A 21767-nucleotide genomic window follows, 5' to 3' on the forward strand; every position below is an offset into this window, starting at 1 on the left:
GCTCCTCGCTCCTCGCTCCCTCGCTCCCTCGCTCCCTCGCTCCCTCGCTCCCTCGCTCCCCCTCCTCGCCTCCTCGCCTCCTCGCCGCCCCCCCCCCCCTCCCCCCCCTTACTTCTCCTGCTCCTGCTCCTGCTCCCCCTCCCGCTCCTCCTTCTCTGCTCTCGCTTCTTCTCCTCCGCTCACATCGCATCACTTCCCAAGGACATGTACAAGGGTGTCACTATCGAGAACCCAGTTCCGGTTGACAAGGTGGTGAACCTGGTGGGGAGATACTCCAGCTGGGGAGGAGGTGGGTATGACATGGCGCACAGGTAAAGGGCGCCGTGGAGATGGTTTCGCTCAACTGAGGGCAAACTTTTGACGTTTTTCTTTCTCCGTCTTCCTCCACATGTTATTTATTTCCCTTCCATGTTGTTTTACATTCTTATCCACACACGCACTGACCCCCTTCTCCTCCCTCCTCTCCTCCTCAATCACAACTTACTCCACTTCCTCTGCCGCTGCTCTCCCTCCTCCTCTCCTGCTCCTCCTCCCTCCCCCCTTCTCCTCCTTCCCATGACAGTGATCATAAAGCACGCATAATCCTCTCCACGAGTTCAAACCTCGTCTCCCTTGCTCCTCCCATTTCACCTCAGCTCAACTATCGTGTCGCTTCTGACAGCCCGCGAATGCGGCGAGTCAGCTGAATGTCTTTCACCATGAGCGTCACACGGCGTGCGTGAATAGCACAAAGGTTCCTGTCCATCCACGTCAGCCCAGCCAGCAAGCCAGCCTCCTCCTCCTCCTCTACTTCTCCTTCCGCTTTTCCTCTCCTTCTCCTCTCCTCTCTTGCTTGTCTCCTCCTCCTCCTTCACCTCCTCCTCCTCCTCTTACGCGTCCTCGAAGAGACGGACGAGGTAATCTTCTGCTGCCTCCTGCATAGCTAGCAGCGCGTCTGCCTGCCACCGCAACCCAGTGTTGTTGTAGTGCATTGTCAACTCCTTGACCAGCCTGGCGAACGGAAGCTTGCGGAGGAGAAGGTCGGTGGATTTCTGGTATCGGCGAATTTCCATTAGCGCTCGGGTCCCTGGACGGAACCTGTGCTTGCGCTGCTGTCCGGCGTTGTTGTTGTCTGCGAGGAAACGCCATTCAGTCTTCAGGAGGGGATGGTTGGTGGCGGAAGGGGGGGGGCAGGGGTGTTAGAGGGGAAGAGGATGAGACATGGAATAGAGAAGAGAGAGAATCAGGGTGAAAGAGAGGAGAGATGGAGGAGAGGAGAGGAGAGGAGAGGAGAAGAGAGGGCTGCTATGGCGCAAGAAAGAGAAGCTCCACGGAGCGAAGGAACACAAGTTACTAAAGCAGATGTGAGGCAGGCCGGAGGACGGGAGGGAGGGGGCGAGAAAGGAAAAGGGGGAATACTTCGAGCAGGCGACGGTTGTCCGTGTCTTGCCATGGTCGTTAAGAGCTCAAGTCAACGTTGGAGGTTGCAAACTCTTTGAGCCAATCAAACAAGAAGTTTCTGCACTCGAAAGGTAAGAGAAGAAATGATGACATCATGCGCCAATCTGGCCATTTCTACCACAATCAGCCACCTGAATCAGATCCAAATATCAACCCATCGGTTGTTTGACTCTTTCCCATTTTACAGTTTCATTTATGGCCCTCAAGATTCATCTCAGCGCAAGCACTCGCTATGGCGGAGGTCAATTATTTCCTCCATTGCGCCCTAATCAAGCCTGACGCTTGCAATAAATCTCAATCATCCCCTCCCTTCCCTCTCTTGCCGACTTCCTTTCCTGGCTCTCTCCTTCTCTCCTTCACAGTTGACCGTCTTCTCTTCCTTGTCCCTCTCTATCACCGCACATCCTCTCTTCTCCTCTTCCTCTCTCTCTCCTTCTCTCTCTCTCTCTCTTCCTCCTCCTCTCCTCCTCTCCTCCTCTCCCACATCCTCTCCGATCTGCATGCCGAGTGCCTCCAACAAAGTTCCGCTTCAAGATCCTGTCTCAGCAATTGTGAGGGCGGTACTTCAATTTATGTCATGAAGTTTTGAAATTATTTATGAATATTTCATTAATTATGTCCAAAATATAGAATGAAATGACTGGTTGTCGAAATATTCCCGTCTGCTCTCCACGACGTAACGGTCCAGCGGTTACACAAAAGCGTTACACACCGTTGCAGAACCGTTTCGTTTACAAAGATTGCTTTCTTTTTTGCTAGTTTGTTTCATGGCGCCCACACTGCAAGGCAGATGCTGGGCGAGGGGAGGGGGAGGGGGGGGAGGAGGAGAAGCGCAGTCAAGAATCTTATCCTCTCCCTCCGCAATCTCTCGCGCCATTACAAACTTTTCGTCACAACTGGCCGGCTACTGCACCATGATCATTTCCAGCTTGCCTCGATCGGCAACAGATGCTTCTGTGTACACAGGAGGCGCCGGCATAGCTTACGCGTTGATCAGAGTAGCAGCCTCGTCTGCGTGTATGGGAGGAGCGATCAGTATGGACGAGAAGAGCTTGTTAGGTCATGCACAGACTGCTATGAAAACCTGCGGGGGAGGCGACAAACGCGCAGCACCCTCGCTGCTATGTGGAGTTGCAGGCAACATGCTGGTGCATGCCTTGATAGAAGAGCGGGCCGGAAGAGCAAGGGAATCCGAACATCTGGCAGCAGAATACCTCAAGATTCTCGACGAAGCTCTTCGGAATGACAGCGACGAATGGTTGTACGGTAGAGCTGGATATCTTCAAGGGCTCTTGACGTTGAGAAAACTTTCTTCACGGCAACAGGTGAAAATGATGACTCATGTATGGTGGGTGATCTCAATGCTGATGACGTGCTCGACTTTATCGAAGAAGGATTTCGACGCAGCCATACGTCAAGTTAGTGCAAGGATGGTAGAGTCGGGAAGACAATATGCAAGCAGGCGCTGAAAGGTAGAAACCCAAGGCTCCTTCCTCACCATGGTAGCAGGTGCGGGACTAGATGCCCCTTGATGTATCAGTGGTATGGAGAAGAGTATCTGGGGGTGAACGAAACACGACATGCTCTTCTCGTGCTCTGAAGACTATCCAGGCAGCTCACGGTTTAATCGGAATCGTGCACCAGCTTTTGATGGCAAGAGAGGTTCTGAAGGTGCCTTCGATGTCTGCGGGAAGTGTCTTGGATGTTTGAGACAATCTGTAGGATCAGATGAATCTTGAAGGATGGGAGGAGGTCCTTGTCAAGAGCCTGGATTACATCATAGCATGTCGATTTGACTCAGGGAACTATCCAGCTGTGAGAGGAGATGGGGAAGATTATCTGGTTCGACATCAAAGACAACTTCGCTCCATCACCCACCCTGACGTCTTGTGGTGTTCAGCTTCATTTCTGCCATGGCGCCCCGGGAGCGGTTTTCATGTTTCTGGCTGCGTTCCGTGCGTTTCCCAGTCATGAGCGGTACGGGCGATTTGCTTTGGTGTATCGTGATGTTTGTCAGGTACTTGCACGCGGCTCGTCAGGCAGGCGACTGCGTATGGGAGTATGGGCTGCTCAAGAAGGTTCCTACAAGACAGATTGGCCGGGAGGTGCCTTGATTTCAGCTTGCCAGGGCCCCGGGCTATGTCATGGGGTAGCAGGAAATGGCTACTGCTTCCTCGCCTTGTACCGCGATGATCCTGATACTGAGAAGAAAGTGAGCCTGCCGTGGAGGGTAGCAGCGCTATGACTCGCCTGCTGCACAGGGAGAATGGCTGCACAGAGCCGTTGAGTTTGCAGAGTTCATGAGGGAGGAGGGGGAGAGGAACGAGCGGTGGCTGCTGAAACCCGACAACCCCTACAGCTTGTTTGAAGGATTAGGTGAGGAAACGTGGCTGTCAATGTGAGCTTACTCACTTGGCGAGCTGTGCAGGCGGAGCAGTGTGCTTCCTCGCCGACCTGGTTGGAGTCCTCCAGTCGCAGATAGAAACTTCGTCGGATCTCGACCACCATGTTCCATCGTTCCCTTTGTTCGAGACACCTCTTTCCTGACCTTGAATATCACCATCATCATCGTTGTAAGCAATCTTGCGTTTGCTTCTCATTCATCAAATTATGCATGTTTGCTATGGTCTCCTCTGGGTTACTATCGTGTTCGAACTAAGAAGCGCCAGTTCTTTCGATGTATCAAAAATCCGCAAACAGCTACAGGATTTTCTGCGCTACAAATTGCATACAACAAGAGGCGAATGTCTCACAGGGTCTCAAGAGAGGTAGGGGCCATTGCCGGTCATAAGGCGGATACACTTGATCCTGTTGCTGATGTAGTTGAACTGATCAATGCAGTAGTCGATGTTGTCCTTGTTGTGAGCGATGTTCTGCGCAGTCCTGAAAGACATGAGCTCGCCGCTCATAGCCTGAGAGATGAAAAGTCAGATGCAGATATCACAGAGAGAATGAGGGTAGATATCCGAACAAGCAAATGATATAGCATGATCCATACTCCACAAGCATTCACATCTGAGGATAAAGCTACGTCTAGAGATTCATCTTTGGGCTAATATGAATTAGCAGAATGATCGAGAGAAGCCTGGAGTCTTGCGTACATTCCATGATGCCTGGAACCTCTCCTACTCGATCTCCCCCCACACTGCACATCTGTGTATATGAGCTCTCTTCCGCTCATCTACCATCACCACGAGATTTATGCAACGATGAGTTTGTTCAACAGTCATCAACGATCTCAACTTCAAGACACATGCTTGTTCATAATTTCAGATCCCAGCCCTTGAACTGCACTTCGGCGGCTTCTGCAACTGCACTGGGCCATAGAAGCACAACGGCCTCCTTGAGTCCACTCCCCCATAACATCCAGTGGATGAGCTCATCAACATCTACCTGCTCCTCTCCCACAACCATGACTTTCTCACACATTCACATCCTCATCCACACTCAGAGTCTCTACACACCCCTACTCAGTCCTGCAATGCCACGGTGCCCACAAGACACTGCGACACTAACAAACCTACGATCCTACAGGAGCTGGCGCTCCAGCATGGAACATACCTCAGCGGCAACCTTCTTGGTCGCTTCATCCACCTCGTGGGCGCCGGCGGCACCATCGTCCTCGCCGGTCAGCAGCTGCATCCTTCCCATCATCTCCGGGTACCACACCATCGCGCCTCTTCGTTGCCGCGCCTCTTCGACCCCTGGCCCTAATAACCCGCCGTACGGTGCCCGGCCTCCCCGGGCCAGGCCCTGGCCGCCGGGCCGCGTGACCCGGTACGGTCCGAGCCCGACGCCCGCCGTTCCGATGAGCCGCCGCCGTCACCCTATTGACTTGCAAGTTGGACTGAGACAGGCGGCCGAATCTTCAAGGCGCGCCGAGTCGGCCGCCGCGCCCGGCCGTGATGGCGCCGTCATCACCGTGTGACTCAGTGAGTCGTTCGGACCCGGGCCCGCGGCCGGGCCGGGCCGCCGGGCGTTCAATGGTTCACGTCGGTCACGTTGACTCTGTGCCCTGGCGCGGCCAGTGACGCAACCGTGACGCGGCTGGTGTCCGCCGTGCCAGACAGTCCGTGGCATGATTGTGACTCGGCGTGACTAATAATAGCCGGGAACCGGGCCGTCGGCGCACGGCCGGCCGGGCCGGGCCGGCCCGGCGGACCCTCCGGATACTGAGTTCCCGGATACTCACGGATCGTCGCGGATACTTCCTCTCTTACTGGATTGTTTTTGTTACGGGATTGGTCCACCGCCTGCAGACGCCATGCTCCGCACGCTCCTCCTAGTCGCCTCCGCCGCCTCCGCCGCGGCGTTCGCTCCTTCCTTCGGAACCTCAGCTGTCTCTTCCCGATCCAATGCCATCACTGGTAAGCTCCTTGCGCTCAACAGGCCCAGAACCCGTCTCGGGGGTAGAGGATGTTAAGTTGATGGGGTGCAGTTGGAAGGGAAATGGAGTCAAGTGTGCGATGCAGGAGGGAGACGATGATCTGATGTGTTGTTGTGACATTCGATCATCAAAAAACTCATGTTTTCATGTTGAATCACCATGTCGTGTTCCATCTTGTTGTATTTGGCTTGATTTTTCTTCATGCATTTGCAAGTTGCGCTTTAGGTGTTGTCTTGTACATAGGTTGGGTTTGACATTCATTCCATGCACTATTTACATCCTACATCTCCCACTCATGTCTTCTCAATCCTTGCTTGCATTTATTCAGCAAAACACTCTCTGCACCCATCGATGGAGTCTGAGCTGACAGCTGTAAAATGGAGAGACAGCTTATATGTTTGGGAGGAATGCCGTGATATGGAGGATGAGCAGGCAGAAGGGAAAATTGATAACAGACAATGGCAGTGACGATTACTTCCAGGCATGAAGATGCAGTCTGTCCTCTCCAACAGGGCCGGCAAGTCCAAGGCCATGCCCTTCTTGTCCCAGCCCGAGAAGCTCGACGGCTCCATGCCCGGCGACGTTGGCTTCGACCCGCTCGGAATCTCCACCTACTTTGACCTCAAGTGGATGCGCGAGGCTGAGCTCAAGCACGGACGCATCTGCATGCTTGCCTGGACTGGATGCCTCGTCCAGGTGCAGCAGGAAGTGGAGGCCGTCAGTTCGTTCTAACATGCAGTCACTGTAGGAGGTGATCCACCTTCCCGGAGAGGCCTTCTCCAAGAAGCTCGCTCTTGATGCCTGGGCCTCCGCTCCCCGTGGAGGAATGATCTCCATCCTCGTCGCTATTGGCTTGATCGAGATGATCTCCAACAGGTGCTGCCGCTGCCTTGCATGTTCTTATTGTTGCATGCCCTTTGGATGTTCACGATTGTTTATCTCTCACGTTGACATTCTGATACTCTTCCCTTTATTGCATGCTTTATCTACGTGCGATATCCATTCACCTCCTGACTTCGTTTTTTCAGGTTCCAGCTTACCGCCACTGACATGTTCGCCAACCCTGCCCGTGTTCCTGGCGATCTTGGCTTCGATCCCCTCAGCCTTGGAAAGTAAGGATACTCTCTCTTCCTCCTCGTGATCTGTATCCTACCATCATACTTTCCCCTCACCCTTCCGCTCCCGAACTACCCCCACCTTCACCTGCTCTGTCAAATCTGTTCTCACGATTTATCCCTGCAGCAACCCTGCCACCCGTGCTAAGTACGAGCTCTCCGAGGTCATCCACGGCCGTGCTGCCATGATGGGCTTCTCTGGCGTTATCCACCAGATGATCGTCACCAAGCAGCCCATCATCTACTCCCTCCTTCACTGGAAGTCTGTCGACTCCTCTGCCTTCAAGCTCGGAGGAGCCGCTGCCAAGCTCGGATACTAAATTATTCATCTTTGTTGCGAGGAGAAGCAACTGTAGGACAATAAAAAGTTGATCAGTCAGAAACTGTAGGGATCAGGAATCCTTCGGACAAACGGCCTTGAAAGAGACCATCAGTGATGACACAGTGAGGACCTCCGATGGTCGTCACTCAGTACACTCCCGGATCATAGCCCATGATGCTGTCGGGCGGCACTCACCTCAGATGCCACCGGACCGGCGTACAGTAGTGCACTTCATGACCCTCAGCCCTGGCATCGGGGCTGTCAGCGCCACTCCGAGGCTCGAGTCGCCAGTTTCACTGGGCCGGGCCGGCGGGCCCGGTTAGCGCCGGGCCCGGGGCGGCGGCACTGAGGGCCCCGGGCCGTTCCAGCTGACCCCTCCTCGAGGTGGATCAAAAAGACTAAACAGGGTGGGTAGGGGTACGCAGTCTGAAAGGACAGACATGCTCCAGGTGCGCGACTGACAGCATTGCAGGAAGGAGAAAGAGCAGAGCGGAAGCAGGGCAGAGAAAAGAGGAATGCATGCGGATATGGGCAGGAGGAAGGATAAGAGGAGCAGGAGCAGGAGCCGGAGGAAGGATAAGAAGAGCAGGAGCAGGAGCAGGAGCAGGAGCAGGAGCAGGAGCAGGAGCAGGAGCAAGAGCACGAGAAGGAGCAGGAGCAGGAGCAGACGACGGATCAGAATGGATGTTTTATTGATCTGCTCACTCTACTTCATCTGACAGATCCTTGGCAACGTCATCTCGAAGAAGAATCTCCGAGCATGCATCAGCTCATCAGGGCAGAGAGGGTGCAGGCCCACGAAGCGAGGATACGTCACGGTGAATCAGGGGCCAACCAAGCTCGCATGCATCCATGCTCCCAATGGCTCGGGAATATGCTGGCCAGGGGGCAAGTCGGGATACAACAAATCGATGCAGGTGAGAGAATGGGTTTGTTTTGAAGTTTCTGCTTCTTTTCTGTAGTCTTGATCGATGGTAACTCTTAATGTTGCAGCCGTAGTAGTTGAACGGGCCATAGGGCAATCTTTCTATTTATTCTTTCTAGGAGCAGTAAGTTTTGGTTGGGTACTGCCAAGTGAGCAGGCAAAAAGTTTTCGAGTGCTCCTTCAGCCATTCGGTTTTGTACAGCAAGAGCTCAAACATCAAAAAGAGAAGAAAATCTCAAAGAAACACACTTGCAAAAAGATAGCAAACCCTTCGCATACATGAAGCAACAAATCTCACCTGGATAGAGGAACTTGCAGAGAAACCTGACGGGTGTGTTTTGTGTGCGGCAGACCCCTCATACTTTCGCCAACATCTCATCATGTCAAAGAGTGCAACAAGTGACTGTCGTCACGCACATCTTCGTAAGGAAAGTTTCTTTGATCATCGGGGGAGCTCACACGACACCAGCAAGCATGTCCTTCCTGCCCCACTGCCCTCGACACCCATCTGAACGCATCGGATTAACCCTTCACAAGATACTCAGCATCGTGATCGCGCTGTTGGAGCAGCGCAAGTCACTGTGGCTCGGCCTTTCGTCCTCATAGCGTCCATGCCGGGCTGTGAGGAGCGAGGACGGGACGACATACATGCTTTGGAGACGCGGAGCTCACGCACACAACCATGCAGGAGCGCCAGAGGTCATCGTCTGCAGAACAGAATCATGGACGTTAGGCACGGGGATAAGTATGCAACAACACACCATTCTGATTGAAAACTACATCTTGATGAATCATCGCAGGGATCTTCAAACCAACAACCTTTCAATTTCTACCCTTCCAGACCCGAGAGTTGTGTTTGACATACCGCAGAGACATGTGCCCCTTCTAAGATCCATGCTCAACACTTTCGAGTTTCGTCTTGAAATGACCTAACACACAGAAAGATGGTTCAAAGACGAGGCAGATCTGAGGGGAAACTCGAAAGGGGTTCTCAATGAAACTGTCTCGCTAGACTCATTCTATCTTCGTCAGCCATGGTAAGGAAAGGCATCATCTGAGTTCGCCTGCGCTTCATGCATGCGCTCCCCCTCATCCTGCTAATTCGCCATTCCTGTCCCCCTCGTTCCCTCCTGTCTCCCTTCCCTTGTCCCACTTTGCTGTCTTACCTGGGCTCGACCGCCATGGCTGCGAGTGCGCAGTTTTCAGAAGTTGGATCTCTTAGTTTTCAAATCTTCTGCGACAATTTCAACAAGTTCATCATCCTTTAAGACACCCACCCCCAACCCTACCCCCTGGTATATCTCTAAAACAGACATTGTGAATACCCCTTGTTTTTGCTGTACAACACCGGGTCAATGATGTACCCTACCCCTTTTCTACGAACACCTACCCCCCTCCACGTGTCGACATGGTGCGGGGAGCGGCGAAAGCGCAAGCGCAAGAGCGAGCCCAGAAGAAGGTGAAGAGGAGAGGAGAGGAGAGGAGAGGAGAGGAGAGGGGGGAGGAAGGGGCAGCATTCGGATGAAACTGCAGGTAAACGAAGGAGGAATAAACGTCGGAGATTTGAGGGAGATGGATAGATAATTGAGGATAGAGGATATCGTTGAGAAGAGAAAATCAAGTTGAGGGAAGGAGAGTTGTAAGGTATCATGTCGTCTGCAACGCACTACACCGAAACATTGAGTTGGAGGGGTGAGGAAGAAGGGGCGAAAGAAGCTGCTCGATACATAAAAGTAGAGAATAGAGGAGGGATAACACGCAGCACGCGATGAATGAGATGTGTGACGGGAGGGAAAGATGGATCAGAAGTCAGAATGCTGATGTATCGAGTTGCCGGCATGACGTAGGAGGTTGAGACATTGAGTGGGAAGTAATGAAGGCAGAGAGTAGGGGACAAGGTTCCTATTGCTGCTCCTGAAGCTCACTTGTTACTGCTCAGGCTGCCAAGATGTCTAAGAGCGGGTCCCAACTCGAAGATCAGAAGAAGGGATTGAAGCTGATGTGCCCGGCTTGCAAGGTAGGGCGTTGGGGAGGAAGGAGCTTTCGAGGAGATGACACGTCGGGTCTGCAGACCTTGATGCCTTCCTACAAGATCTTTCAGGCTCATCATGAGTCAAAACATCCAGGGCCCTGTCCAACAGAGGAAGCGATACAGGTCGATACCTATCCATGTTGCCTATCAAGTGCGCTGCGGGGTCCTCCCCGTCTTGTCCCTTTGTGACCTCCTCCTTGTCCTCTTCCATGCTTCTGCTCTTCGTCAACAGCTTCTTCTTACTTCAGCTCCTCTTGATCCTTCGCACCAAGTTGAACTTGCTCAGGTTTCCGGATGATTGCTACTAGACTTCATTTTTCCACGACATAGTTCGCAAAGTTTTTCGAGAGGACAAGGCCAAATCTCTCCGAATGTATAGAAGAGATAATTATCAATGCTACCCTGCTCCCCCCCGGCATACACCTTGTGAAGGAGTAGAAGGAGCATGACGGCGGGGAGGGGGAGAACCCTCTACCCGCAATTACCACTCCTTGGGCTTGCTTGATGTTGGTGTCGTTGGAGTATCCCAGAAGCAAACACCCCCGATACCTGTTGTGCGAGTGAGCGAGGAAGGAGGGAGGGGAATGGGGGAAGAAGAGAAGGAGGAGAAGGAGGGACAACAGAGAAAGGGAGTAGGACACAGGAGATAGGGTAGGATAGTAGGAGGATGAGTGGGAATGGGTCGCACCACAGTGGTCGCGCAGGCACATGCCAAAGACGGCAACGCTCTCGGACAAGTCGAAGTTGTCCTGTAGGAAGGAGGATCAGCTCTTTGCGGACGGTCGCCACTGGCAGGGTCGGGGCAGGCCCACCATGTCGAGGGGAACGAGGCACTCCCCGTTGGCCGTCTCTACCGCGTCGTTGTCGCAAGTCTCACTCCACAGCCCTGTGAACGAGGTCAGACCTGATTCCACGTCATCGCTGCGTCAAGGACCGGGCAGAGCCTTAATGTAGTTGGTCAGCTCCTCCTGGCTCACGGCAGGCCTGCGAAGCAGACAAAATCTCAGAGATGTAAGGAGGAAAACTTTGAAACAAAACATCGGTCTCTGTCTCTGCCTCTGCCTCTGCCTGTATGACCTGTCGTTTCTTTCATCCACCTTCCCCTCCCTAATTATCTTTCTGTTCCATCTCTCTGTATCAATGATGCCGACTTTCGTCTTAAAGCTTCTCCACACTAAGTTGTCAAGCAACAGCATTCCATGGCTTGAAGTGCATTCAACCTGCCATCCTTGGACACATCGACCGTGTCCACGATGCCGCTCGCCTTCTCAATCACACGCCGCTGTGGGGCAACAGGGTGAAAAGCTTCCCGAGATAATTGCGAGACGACAGCAAGACAGGACAAGTACGAGGAATGTGGAAACGAGGGCAGGTAGGGGAAGAGGTGGGGGGAAGGTGGGGACATGGTAAAGAGTGGAGGAGGGGAAAGTGAGCGGAGGAGATGGAGCAGGTGAAGAAGCAGGTGAAGAAGCAGGTGAAGAAGCAGGTGAAGGAGCAGGTTCAAGATTACCATGACGTCCTTGGGAATCGCTCGAGTGTTTCCAGGAACATCCTCCAGAGCTTTCTCGAAAGACATTCGGAGAGATGCAATCTGAGTGGTGGTGGTGGAGGAGGAGGAGGAGGAGATGGAGGAGGAGGAGGAGATGGAGGAGTATCAAAGTCAGTTCCCTCGTGTGCAGGGCTGGACGAAGGGACCTGCTCGTCGGTGAGCTCGAAACGAGTCTTCCATAATGAGATGCGCCTTTCCTCTTCCTCCAGACCTCTCTCTCCTCCTGCACAGCCTTCAGCTTCCTGAACAGGAAACTCCTCCTCCCCTCTTCCTCATCCTCTTTCATATGATCACATCAATCCTCATCCTTGCTTTCCATATTCCCAATGCTTACCGTCGTATTCATCATCGCTCACGTCATTCAATTTGTCATCAAAAGTTGAACTTGTGTACACATGTGTCCATCACAATCACAATCACAATCACAATCACAATCACAATCACAATCACAATCACAATCACAATCACAATCTTGACCATCTTTTTTCATAATCATCACCATCTCCATCTCCATACTCTCCTCACCATCTCCATAACCATCTCCTCACAATCTCCATAACCACTCTATCACCTTCACAATCACCATGATCATCTCCATCATTAATATCATCACCACGATCATTCGCAGCACCAGCTCTTACCGGCCTCGAGCGGAGATTCCTTGACAGCTCTCAAGGGGATCAAGTCGACCTTGTTTCCTCTCACCGGCAAAAGGAATCTGGGGACAGACGAGACCCGGGCAGGATTGCGGCCAACAGCGCGGAGACCAGCAGGGCTGGGAGCAACAGAGAAAGCAGAAACTGCCTGTATGCTTGGGAGAAGATTAGTTGGAAGATCGCAAGAGGCATGTGGCGGTGCGAGGGCAGAATGGCGCGGGAAAAACCCATCACAGAATGAGGGGCGTATCTCAGGGAGAGGAAGGGTAAGGAGGGGAGAGCTCCCTATGCGAGCAGGGGCTTTGCGATGGAGCCAATACGTAGCAATGGATGAGAGTCGTTTCCATAAGACATCTTTCTTCTTGTATCTCAACTCGCTCCTGACTATCTACGTTCTTAACTTCCGTATGCCCGCCCACCCCCTCCTCCCCTTCCCACATTCATATGCCCATCTCTTCCCTTGAAGACCCACCTCCATATCTCCTTCCTCTGAACACTCTATCGTTACTCCCCTCTCTCCCTATCCTCCTCCTCCTCCTCCTCCTCCTCCTCCTCCTCCTCCTCTCACCACAAAGCGCCCAAGGCTGCCGCCCGAAACGACGCCATAATCCTTGATCAACAAGCGATTGTAATCCTAAAACACATGTATAAACTCTGGTAGACCTGCTGGAGAATAAAACATATATAAATATTGAGTAAAGTTTAATAATTGCCTGGATAAAAGCCCAGGAAATCGGAGGACGTTTAAAAGTGTTTTAGGGGTTGTAAAACGAAAACATGAGGAGGGAAAGCAACATGGGAGGGGGAGGAGGGGACGGGAGGGGACGGGAGGGGACGGGACGGGACAGGACGGGACAGGACGGGACGGGAGGCAAGGCGGATCAGGTGGAAGTGAGCAATATGCGATTGCATCAGGGAGAACGGGAGGAATGGAAGCGAATCCAATGAGCAGATTCGGATGAGTGCATGTTTGTGCCAGAAGGCCTGCAAAGGGGCACTGAAAAAGTCTCCTCCCCTCTCCCCCTCCTCCATCTACGAGTGAGGCTAGAGATGAGGGTCGTCAGTACACTAGCATAAGGTGTCTTCGCTGTACAATTCCCTGATACGAAACTCTAAGGATACGAAAAGAAAGATGCTGGGAAATGATGTAGGTACAAGATTCTTCACCGATTTGCAATAAACATATGTCCAAACAAACCAAGGAATCAAGAGCTGTGTGTAACTGAAGCGAACGTTTTCTTCTTTGTTGTTGTCCGTAGTGGCGACGATAGCAACATCATCGTTGACGATGACGATGACGATGGCGATGGCGATGACGATGACGATGACCACGATTACAAGGACGACACCGACGACAACGGTGGTGGTCATAGTGGTGGAGGAGGAAGAGGTGGAGGTGGAGGAGGAAGAGGTGGTGGTGTCAATGATTCCACCCACGGCCTTAGCGGAGCCCATGGGGCGAAGCCTTATACGATTCACCTGCCTTGTTGTCTCGAGCTCCCACGCCCTCAAGCCTTCCCAAGGTTGACAACACAGGTGCTATACCTGACCACTACCTGCCTGTTATTCCCTGCCCGCTCCACGCCACTGACGTTGCGCTGTAAAGGCGGATAGAGGTCAAGCTCAGGGGCTCCAACCAAGAATCTCACGCTGAGCACCAGGTAGTCATGGCAAACTTGTTCATGACGAATAGTATGACAGAGGGATGCCGTTGAGCTCTGTTGGGGACAAGGGGCAGGTAAGTGACACTCTCGATCCTGGTGGGGAACACTTGGAGAAAGATCTAGTTAATTCATTCAATTTGTAGTTCTGTTAAAAGTCTTTCCTCCAATGACTCATCTATTCTTGTAATTGTCGCAACCACGTTGCTTCTTACAGTCTGTTGCCCATGAAGGCGGAGGAGTTGAAGTTCACATTTGCTTGCTGCTGCTGCTGCTGCTGCTGCTGCTGCTGCTGCTGCTGCTGCTGCTGCTGGCCGCCGCTAGTGCTTGAGTTGCTGCTGGTTGGCGTCAAGGAGAGGCTTCCAGCATTCAGCTGTCCAAGAGGATTCAGCCCTGTCTGCTGCTGAAAGATCGATGAGCCCAGGTTCTGTGACACGATAGAGGAGAAGAGCGTCTGATATTGCTGTGCATACGCCTCCTGCTGCGCCTCCAGCTGTTGCATGTACATCCGAGCAAAGTCGCTCATGCCGGCATTGACCTGGACGTTGCCTTGAGCAGACGCAAAGTTCATCCCTGTCGACGACAACAGCGTGCCTTGCCCGAACAGCAGCGAAGGTCCCGACGGCGTACCGACGCTGCTCCCCCTACGACGATCGGGTGTGCGCGATGGGCCGCTGGGTGTACCACACTGGAGAAAGACCCGAAGGCCGAGGACCCACCGACTGTTCCAGCAGCAGCTCCAGACTGATGCGCTGGTTCGGACCTTGCAGCCGGAGGGGCATTGGGGGCGTGAGCATCGCCCTCCTTGGCTGACGTGGCAGCGCTTGTCTGAGACGCCCCAAGACCTTGTCGGTGCTTCAATTCCTCTGGGGTCCAGAGGTGCCTCGTCGCCTGCGACCAGCTCCGCCCACTCCACACGTCCCTGATCGTCTTCGGAGTCACTCCGTACTTGGGAGCGACGGTCTTGCAGTGCAGCATGGAGCCTCTCCTCCGGTAGCCGTCGGCGTGAAACTTTGGTCTGAGCATGTAGATTTCGCACGCTTCCTCCGCTGACAGCTGCTGCTTCTTCGTTCCCAGTTGCTTCGCTCCTCGATCGCCTTCACTAGCAATGCCCTCCTTGTCGTCGGACTCTGATTCTGAAGAAGCTGGATTCACAACCTCGTCGGGTTTCGTTGCTCCAGCTTGAGTTGTCGCTTCTTTTCCTTCAGTCTTGGACGCTATTGACTCCGTCTTGCTTGCAGATTTGTCTGGTGCGAACATCATGGAATTCGAGACGATGGCCTGGCAAAGAACGCAATCATTAGGCATTATCGATATGCGTGCAGCAAAGAATTTGCAGCAGAAAATAAGAGCCAACATGACAGCCACTCATCGTCAATTAACTGGCATAACAAGTTGTGAAAATGCAGAGTGCGGTACTGATGCTGAAGCAGAATATGCGAATGACTGTGAGGAACAAACGTGATGTATTCTGATGTATGTGGTTGCTATACTCTCTCTAAAAGCTCGAAAAAGCTGCAGCAAATGCTACTCCTACCTCCGCGAACAAGCGAAGGTTTTGCAATGTCCCTTCAATCCAACCTAACTTTTTCCTCTCCTTGAAACATTCTGCTATATACGTGCATCTTTCCTCGCGCCTCTCTCACACACATCGATCTCCGCTTCCCCCTTCCATCTCCCCCTTCCTGCCTCATTCCCCCACGCCCATGCTTCCGCGCTCCCTCGCTGGCGACAGGACACTCGTGACCTGCTGACAATTTATATACCCTGAGCTCCCCTGACACTACCCCTACCCCCTGGATCCCGATGAGAAGTCATCTGGTGGGACCCCACCCCTCCCTTGCTCCTATTTGAGATCAAATAGCACTTCCCTCCCCTTCCCTCCCCTGGTTCTACCACCCCCTGTTCCCAATCCCCAACAGGTCCCACCCTCCGCTCGTTGTAAACTGTGTAAAGCGTCAGCCATCGGAAAGCAAACGTCCACCCCACCCACCCCCCTCATTTTGTAATGACCCCTGGTAGTAAAGGCCCGTAACAGGAAAAAAGAACCAGAATCTTTTCGGGGTTCATGTCTCGTCAAGGGGGGGGGGGTAGGGTGTATCGAGGATACATGAAGATTGGTTTTCCCAAACAACTGAAGAGGATTCAGTAGGTAGGGTACCTCACCCTACCCATCGGGTGCCTTGCGCATTAGAGATGCAAGCTCGTAGCCCTTGCGAGACCTTGAGGTTACACCTTATTTCCTCATTTCCAGGTCCCATTTGTAAAATACACTTTTAATATCTCCACCCCTGGTGGGTCCATACCCACCCCTCTGAACCTAAGGGTACAAAGGAACCCCACCCCTTGAAGAATAAGGAACGGTCTTAAAAAAGATGGATTCCGGCCAGACGCTATCTCCGAGTACCCCACCTGTTCCTGAAGTACCCCCCACCTCCTCAATAGCTTGGATATGACGGTCAAGGACGTTTGGCCTCCTTTGCCTCCTTCCCAACTGTCACAAGGATGCTGACGTCCCAAAGACCGAAATAATGTCTTTTGAAAGATAGCTTTTGTAAACAGAAGCTTTGTGAAGTTCTTCGCTGACAGGAGCTGACGTTGATGACGTCTTTATCTGCAGATTGACTTCTTTGATGACTTCCAGAATCCCGCACTTTGGTTCACTAGGGGTCCATCACGGGGCCTCTTGCACCAAAGACCAGTAAAATGGAAGGTTGCTGACAGATCTCCATGTAGTAAAGATATTTCCTCGTGATCTTACGGCTCTGGAGGCTGCATAAAACATTTTTTAAAAAAAAAAATGTGGAAAAAAAAAAAGGGAAAGCCATAGAAGGGTAAGAGGTCAGTAGGGAGAGTTCCAGGGGAATCAGCCAAGAGGGTTGGGGGGCGTGGAGCGGCGCTAGGGCAACTGCGAAGGAGAGGAGGGGAGGGAGGGAACAATGAAGGTCCCATAAGGAGTCCGGAGCCAGCATCAGAGGAAGAGGAAGGGAAGGAGCTGCGATTAGAGAGAGAGAAGTCGAGCGATGGGCAAGCGGGGCAACCATGCTAGGGCCGCTTGTGAAGAGAGGAAGGACCAGGTAGGGAGAAGAAGGAAGTTTGGATAAGGTTGGACATTAGAACATGATGCCGTGAGATGGAGCAAGGAGCACAGAGTAAAAGCATAGGAGGGGGGCAGGGTCAGGTATCGACCCACAAGGGGGCACGAGGACAAGGACCGGGACTAAACGGGCCACGAGATCACTTCAGTCTGTAGAGTCGACTTCTTACACACCAGGTGGTAGTTCAGCTCTTGTTTACTGTCGCGATAAGTTTCCTCACGGTCCAGACATGCTTCTGTTAGATGCTTGTGTTGGTTTATGGATGAATTTCATGGACAGGACATATCATGGACTCTTCTGGACGCACGCGTCGGCAGCAACCCCGTCGGCCAAGAGCAGCTCATCTCTCCATAGCCCTGCAGAGTTGCCAGCTGCCAGCAAAACCTTCTCCTCGAGCCGCTTGTAGATGAAACCTTCCGACTTGTCGGGCTGGGCGATGGGCAGAAGTCAGCAAGAATGAGGGCGATGGAAAGGCTGCGCGACTTGTGCAGACTTGTCGAGGCGCAGGTCAGCAAGGGACATGAATGTATGCTGGTAGGATACCTGCCATGGAGCCCACTAGCCTATGAGCATGGATAGGGAGGACCACTGCGCCGCTGCCCAGTCCCACCTCCCTTTCTTTCTCCGCATCCTCACCCCCCCCCGCCCCCCTCGCAGCTCCTCTTGCTTCCCTTGGCAGGAAGGACTTCACCAGGGCGGAACGCTGAGAGCCTCTGGAGCAGTTCGGGGGGCCGAGCTGAGGGTAGGAAGGCAGTCAGGGAAGAGTGCAGGCAGCTGGGCAAGAGCTCGAGAGCTGGAGGAGCGACGAATGCGAAGTCATCAAGACACCAAGAGATCCAAGGACGAATAAAGACAAGCTGTAAGATGACTCCACCATGTAAGATAACTCCTTGCGCGCACACGCACACACGCGCACAAACAAAAGAGTTATGAAGTTCTTATGATCGGCACATCGAGGGGTTTGGGTATGACGTTTCTAACCCTCCATTCACGATCATGATTGATGTATTGAACTTACTCTCAAACCCTGCCTTTAACCCTTGAAACAATGTTGCATTTGATAACGCTTGAAGCACCAGCAGTGTAAAGGAATTGCGACATTTTGGATGCCACTACTGCATGGTCCCATCTAAACGGCTTGGTTGGCGGACTAAATTTCCTCTTCCTTGACTCTCTGGGAACTGGACAGGGTCAGCGTATGAAGTAAGTTACGAACGTGGCGAGTGATTCGGGTCACATCACATCTTCATAACCAACCAACAACAAACACAACTACAGCAACAACACCATTCTGAGCGCTAGAATCAAGACTTTACAGCATCATGGTTGTGCTTGACTTTGCCTTCACCCTGTTCCTTCCGCTCATCTTCGGAGAGGAGCTGTCAGGAACAGACTGGCGAGTCACAACCCTGCTCTGCTTGCCCTCCATCCGCGCATGAGGGATCGCACCCGCCCTGTCAGTGCTCTTCTGAGGAGCATGGGAAATGATGTCACTGACGACATCGGCGTGCTTGCTGGGAACCGCGTCCTCCTGGTTAGCAAGAGGAAGAGCGGAAGGAGCAGGAGGAGGAGGAAGGTGGAAGAACGGCTGAACATGAACGCCCTGAAGTGAGGGTGGCTGCGACATCAGCATGCTGTGGAGCTGCGAAAGGCAATCCCTGCAAGAAGGAGAAGGGGCGTAAGCGGACGAGGAATAATAAGCATAAGAGATGAAGAAAATGGAGACAGTCGGGACGAGGAGAGGAGTAAAGGAGAAAAAGGAGGGAGGAGGGAGGAGGAGGAAGAGGAGGGAGGAGGGAGGAGGGAGGAGCAGGAGGGAAGAGGGAGGAGGAGGAGGAGGAGGAGGAGGAGGAGGAGGAGGAGGGAGGGGGGGAGGGCAAGGGCAAGGGCAAGGGCAAGGGCAAGGAGGAGTAGATCAATATCTTGATAGCGAGATGACCAGCAAGGCTTACTTGAGCTCCGAGTCGTTGTCATGGTCCTCACTTATCCTCTTAGCGACGTTGCATGCCATCTGCGGGTCAGTCAAGACGCTCCTTCTTCATCGACCGCGGGAGGAACCTGAACTTTGGCGAAGAGATCGACGTAGAAGTCGACCTGGTCCTCAGCGCTCTCGAGCCGCCGTCGCAACGATGCCAACTGCTGGTGCTTCTTCTGGAGGGCCGCGATCTTGTCCAGCTCCGACACTGCATCACTTTCACGGAGATCGGAGGAGGCCTATCATCAACAGGAGTCAAGCTCAGATATTAGCTCGGCATCAGCTCGGTAGAACCTGTCTTGAACCAGAGGAAGCGGAGGATAGCGGGGGGCTGAACCGACCATTAGGGCTGACCCTTGCACCCTGCTTGACGCTCATGGCATTCTGGTGATGTTCTTGTTGCGGCTGCCCTTTAGGGGCTGACGGGTTTGGAAGTGATTGGCCTCCACTCCACTTAGCACCTTGTTCGTGAACGAACTGACTCATGAATCGGTTCCCGGCATCCACCCCCCTGAAGCACCATCGAGCGTCAAACAACCTAATGATTGTGGGGCCGGGGAACTGGCAGCTTTGTTTGTCCTTTCTATCCTAGCTATCATGGATGTCTCTCCTCTCAAACAGAGCCTTGTTGCCATCAACACCATCAATTCATTCCTAACTGAGCCGCAACTGCAGCAGAGGGTCGTGTGCGCTTGTTGACCCAGGAGTTTCTCTACATTCACCCCTCCTTCATACCGTCTGAACAACCCTGTAAGTAGATGACACATGGAGTAGGGTCTGAAAGACACGGTGTGGTGGAGAGCGGGAGCCTCTAGGCTTGGGAAGAACACTCGGGCAACATGAGCAGGGTGGTGCAATAACAAGTGTGGCAAGAAGAGGCAGCACTCCTGCTTCTCCTCCTTCTCCTCTCTGCCCCTCCTCCTGCTCCTTCTTCTTCTCTTCCTTCTCCTTCTCCTGCTCCTGCTTCTCCGCCTCTTCCTCCTCCTGCTTCTCCTCCTTCTCTGTATCCTCCTCCTCCACCACCTCATCCTCATCCTCCTGCTCCCCCTCCCCCTCCCCCTCTCACTCCCTTTCCTCTTCATTTGCCATGTCCTAGATTGTGACTCCCGACCACCCCCCGTCCCTCCTACTACCCCACCTCATATCGGGAAAACAAGAACTCTCGGATCCTGTGATGTCACGGGGGGTGGGTCACGTTGTTCTATAATTGGGGTGGGTACTTTTCCGTTAAAGGAGTAGGTGGGGTCAATGGAAGCAACGTCAGAGGTGTTTGACTTTTTTTTGGAAGCAAGGGGTGGAAGGACCCTACCAATAGTCAACGATGGGTAGGTATGGGATTCAGGTGGGGTACATTAGGATAAAGTGTCGATCAGGGCGGGTGGGGGTGGATGGACAGGAACATTTTACATGCTGAAACTCCGAGGGGTGGGGTAGTCTGAAATAAGTACCGGTGTTTTTGATGAATAATGCAGGGGTCCAGACATCCAAATCGGAGTCTGCCGGGTGGGTCCTTATGGGAAGGTGTGGTGGGTAAGTGGGGGTACTGGCGCCGCTGCAATGTCCTCGCCGGCTGTCAGGCAAGAAGCGGAGGAGAGGAGGAGAGAGGAGAGGAAGAGAGAGCAGAGCAGAGCAGAGCAGAGATAGAAGAGGAGGAGAGGAGGAGAGAAGGAGAGAAGAGGGGGAGGAGGAGACAAGGGAAGACAAGGGAAGACAACGAGGTAGGTGGAAGAGGCGTTGAGGTGGGAAAGTTGACGGGAAGCAGAGAAGGAGGAAGAGGAAGTGGGAAGAGAGGATGGAGATCCTATAGATTCCATGTGATGTTTGCTGCAGAACTGCTGCGATTGAGCTCTTGGACGCTCGTGCCGCCGAAGGGACGCTGGAGGGTTTCAAGTTCGATGCAGACATCTGCCGACAGGCCTTCAACTACTATGACAAGGTATGCGCCCTCAACCTGGTCCTCCTGACCTGCAGCTGACGTCCCTTCAAGGACAGGTCAGGCTTTCTGGACCTCCAGGAGCTGATGAAGCTCGCTGAAGTCCTCTGGGACACTTTCTACCCCAACGGTGAACCTGGAGGCTCGGCTGCCATGGCGAGCATTGATATCTTGTTATCCCTCCAGGCCCGAAGATCGATGAGCCGACTAAGATGGTATGTCTCGGGTTGTAGATGACAACGATCCCTCAATGACGTGATCGCGCGCAGTACATGGTGAAGGAGATCATGGCCGGCACCGATAACAACAAGGATTCGCGGATCAGCTTCCAGGAGTTCCTCCCGTGGTACAAGCGGATGGCAGAGAAGGTGAATTCTCTCTATCCCTTCGTTTATCCTCCTCATTTTCTCCTCTTCCTCCTCCTCCTCGTTTTCTCCTCCTCCTCCTCCTCCACCTCCACCTCTGCAACTGCGCTTGGACTTCTTCATTTGTTTTTGGTCCTCTGCTGAAAGATTGTTCAATGTGGTGATATCCCCGGCAACTCTATCCCTAGTTGTATCAGGAGCAGCCCTAAATGTTGGAACCAATTGAACCGTACGGACGGTGATAGACGGCATATTTGTCTTAACGTTTATTACAAATCTTTACCATAGCTTTCTTGCTTTGTGTCGATG

At 53.0% G+C, this 21767-nt stretch overlaps 10 protein-coding genes across 10 annotated transcripts in view; 4 read left to right on the forward strand and 6 right to left on the reverse strand.

The window, feature by feature from the left end:
* Positions 1-640: 640 nt before the first annotated feature.
* Positions 641-1432, reverse strand: GUITHDRAFT_175459 (histone H3 variant; the record flags this gene model as incomplete). The annotated part of the gene is made up of 3 exons (XM_005821715.1): positions 641-737; positions 874-1093; positions 1399-1432. 3 exons carry the CDS (start codon positions 1430-1432, stop codon positions 641-643), a joined length of 351 nt encoding a protein of 116 aa, XP_005821772.1.
* Positions 1433-2350: 918 nt separating this feature from the next.
* Positions 2351-3987, forward strand: GUITHDRAFT_166129 (hypothetical protein; the record flags this gene model as incomplete). Its single annotated transcript, XM_005821689.1, has 10 exons — positions 2351-2765; positions 2835-2902; positions 2950-3004; positions 3052-3111; positions 3163-3255; positions 3341-3457; positions 3480-3545; positions 3569-3652; positions 3702-3816; positions 3869-3987. The coding sequence occupies exons 1-10, from the start codon at positions 2355-2357 to the stop codon at positions 3985-3987; spliced, it is 1188 nt and encodes a 395-aa protein (XP_005821746.1). The 5' UTR covers positions 2351-2354.
* Positions 3988-4044: 57 nt separating this feature from the next.
* GUITHDRAFT_155648 (hypothetical protein) lies at positions 4045-5116 on the reverse strand. The gene is made up of 2 exons (XM_005821690.1): positions 5002-5116; positions 4045-4352 (listed from the first exon to the last, which is right to left on the reverse strand). Exons 1-2 carry the CDS (start codon positions 5110-5112, stop codon positions 4200-4202), a joined length of 264 nt encoding a protein of 87 aa, XP_005821747.1. The 5' UTR covers positions 5113-5116; the 3' UTR covers positions 4045-4199.
* A 574-nt stretch (positions 5117-5690) lies between these two features.
* Positions 5691-7325, forward strand: Lhcr4 (light-harvesting Chl a protein 4). Its single transcript, XM_005821691.1, has 5 exons — positions 5691-5807; positions 6309-6523; positions 6576-6703; positions 6856-6939; positions 7070-7325. Exons 1-5 carry the CDS (start codon positions 5705-5707, stop codon positions 7260-7262), a joined length of 723 nt encoding a protein of 240 aa, XP_005821748.1. The 5' UTR covers positions 5691-5704; the 3' UTR covers positions 7263-7325.
* A 1180-nt stretch (positions 7326-8505) lies between these two features.
* On the forward strand, positions 8506-9320 carry GUITHDRAFT_155649 (hypothetical protein). The gene has a single exon (XM_005821692.1). It carries the CDS (start codon positions 8838-8840, stop codon positions 9120-9122), a length of 285 nt encoding a protein of 94 aa, XP_005821749.1. The 5' UTR covers positions 8506-8837; the 3' UTR covers positions 9123-9320.
* Positions 9321-10702: 1382 nt separating this feature from the next.
* Positions 10703-11797, reverse strand: GUITHDRAFT_119080 (hypothetical protein; the record flags this gene model as incomplete). The annotated part of the gene is made up of 6 exons (XM_005821693.1): positions 10703-10770; positions 10910-10970; positions 11034-11107; positions 11156-11205; positions 11442-11503; positions 11732-11797. The coding sequence occupies 6 exons, from the start codon at positions 11795-11797 to the stop codon at positions 10703-10705; spliced, it is 381 nt and encodes a 126-aa protein (XP_005821750.1).
* A 1697-nt stretch (positions 11798-13494) lies between these two features.
* GUITHDRAFT_119081 (hypothetical protein) lies at positions 13495-13881 on the reverse strand (the record flags this gene model as incomplete). The annotated part of the gene is made up of 1 exon (XM_005821694.1): positions 13495-13881. One exon carries the CDS (start codon positions 13879-13881, stop codon positions 13495-13497), a length of 387 nt encoding a protein of 128 aa, XP_005821751.1.
* Positions 13882-14298: 417 nt separating this feature from the next.
* GUITHDRAFT_119082 (hypothetical protein) lies at positions 14299-15395 on the reverse strand (the record flags this gene model as incomplete). Its single annotated transcript, XM_005821695.1, has 2 exons — positions 14299-14731; positions 14788-15395. 2 exons carry the CDS (start codon positions 15393-15395, stop codon positions 14299-14301), a joined length of 1041 nt encoding a protein of 346 aa, XP_005821752.1.
* A 3102-nt stretch (positions 15396-18497) lies between these two features.
* Positions 18498-19538, reverse strand: GUITHDRAFT_146980 (hypothetical protein; the record flags this gene model as incomplete). Its single annotated transcript, XM_005821696.1, has 4 exons — positions 18498-18843; positions 19138-19196; positions 19244-19399; positions 19455-19538. The coding sequence occupies 4 exons, from the start codon at positions 19536-19538 to the stop codon at positions 18498-18500; spliced, it is 645 nt and encodes a 214-aa protein (XP_005821753.1).
* Positions 19539-20481: 943 nt separating this feature from the next.
* GUITHDRAFT_119085 (hypothetical protein) overlaps positions 20482-21767 on the forward strand; it is a gene marked incomplete at both ends in the record, with an annotated part of 2021 nt that continues 735 nt past the window's right edge. The window contains 6 exons of the mRNA XM_005821697.1: positions 20482-20485; positions 20633-20690; positions 20991-21096; positions 21148-21223; positions 21280-21308; positions 21363-21461. Of these exons, the coding sequence (XP_005821754.1) occupies positions 20482-20485; positions 20633-20690; positions 20991-21096; positions 21148-21223; positions 21280-21308; positions 21363-21461 (372 nt within the window). The remainder of the gene's footprint in view (positions 20486-20632; positions 20691-20990; positions 21097-21147; positions 21224-21279; positions 21309-21362; positions 21462-21767) is intronic.

Source organism: Guillardia theta (genome assembly GCF_000315625.1).
Source record: "Guillardia theta CCMP2712 unplaced genomic scaffold GUITHscaffold_139, whole genome shotgun sequence".
NCBI classification, from domain to species: domain Eukaryota; class Cryptophyceae; order Pyrenomonadales; family Geminigeraceae; genus Guillardia; species Guillardia theta.

Coding starts and splice junctions, on each gene's coding strand:
- GUITHDRAFT_155648 (XM_005821690.1), bottom strand. CDS start 5,112: ATGGTGTGGTACCCGGAGATGATGGGAAGGATGCAGCTGCTGACCGGC. Junction 4,353..5,001: donor CCAAGAAGGTTGCCGCTGAG/GTATGTTCCATG, acceptor TTCATCTCTCAG/GCTATGAGCGGCGAGCTCAT.
- Lhcr4 (XM_005821691.1), top strand. CDS start 5,705: ATGCTCCGCACGCTCCTCCTAGTCGCCTCCGCCGCCTCCGCCGCGGCG. Junction 5,808..6,308: donor CCGATCCAATGCCATCACTG/GTAAGCTCCTTG, acceptor GATTACTTCCAG/GCATGAAGATGCAGTCTGTC. Junction 6,524..6,575: donor GGACTGGATGCCTCGTCCAG/GTGCAGCAGGAA, acceptor CAGTCACTGTAG/GAGGTGATCCACCTTCCCGG.
- GUITHDRAFT_155649 (XM_005821692.1), top strand. CDS start 8,838: ATGCTTTGGAGACGCGGAGCTCACGCACACAACCATGCAGGAGCGCCA.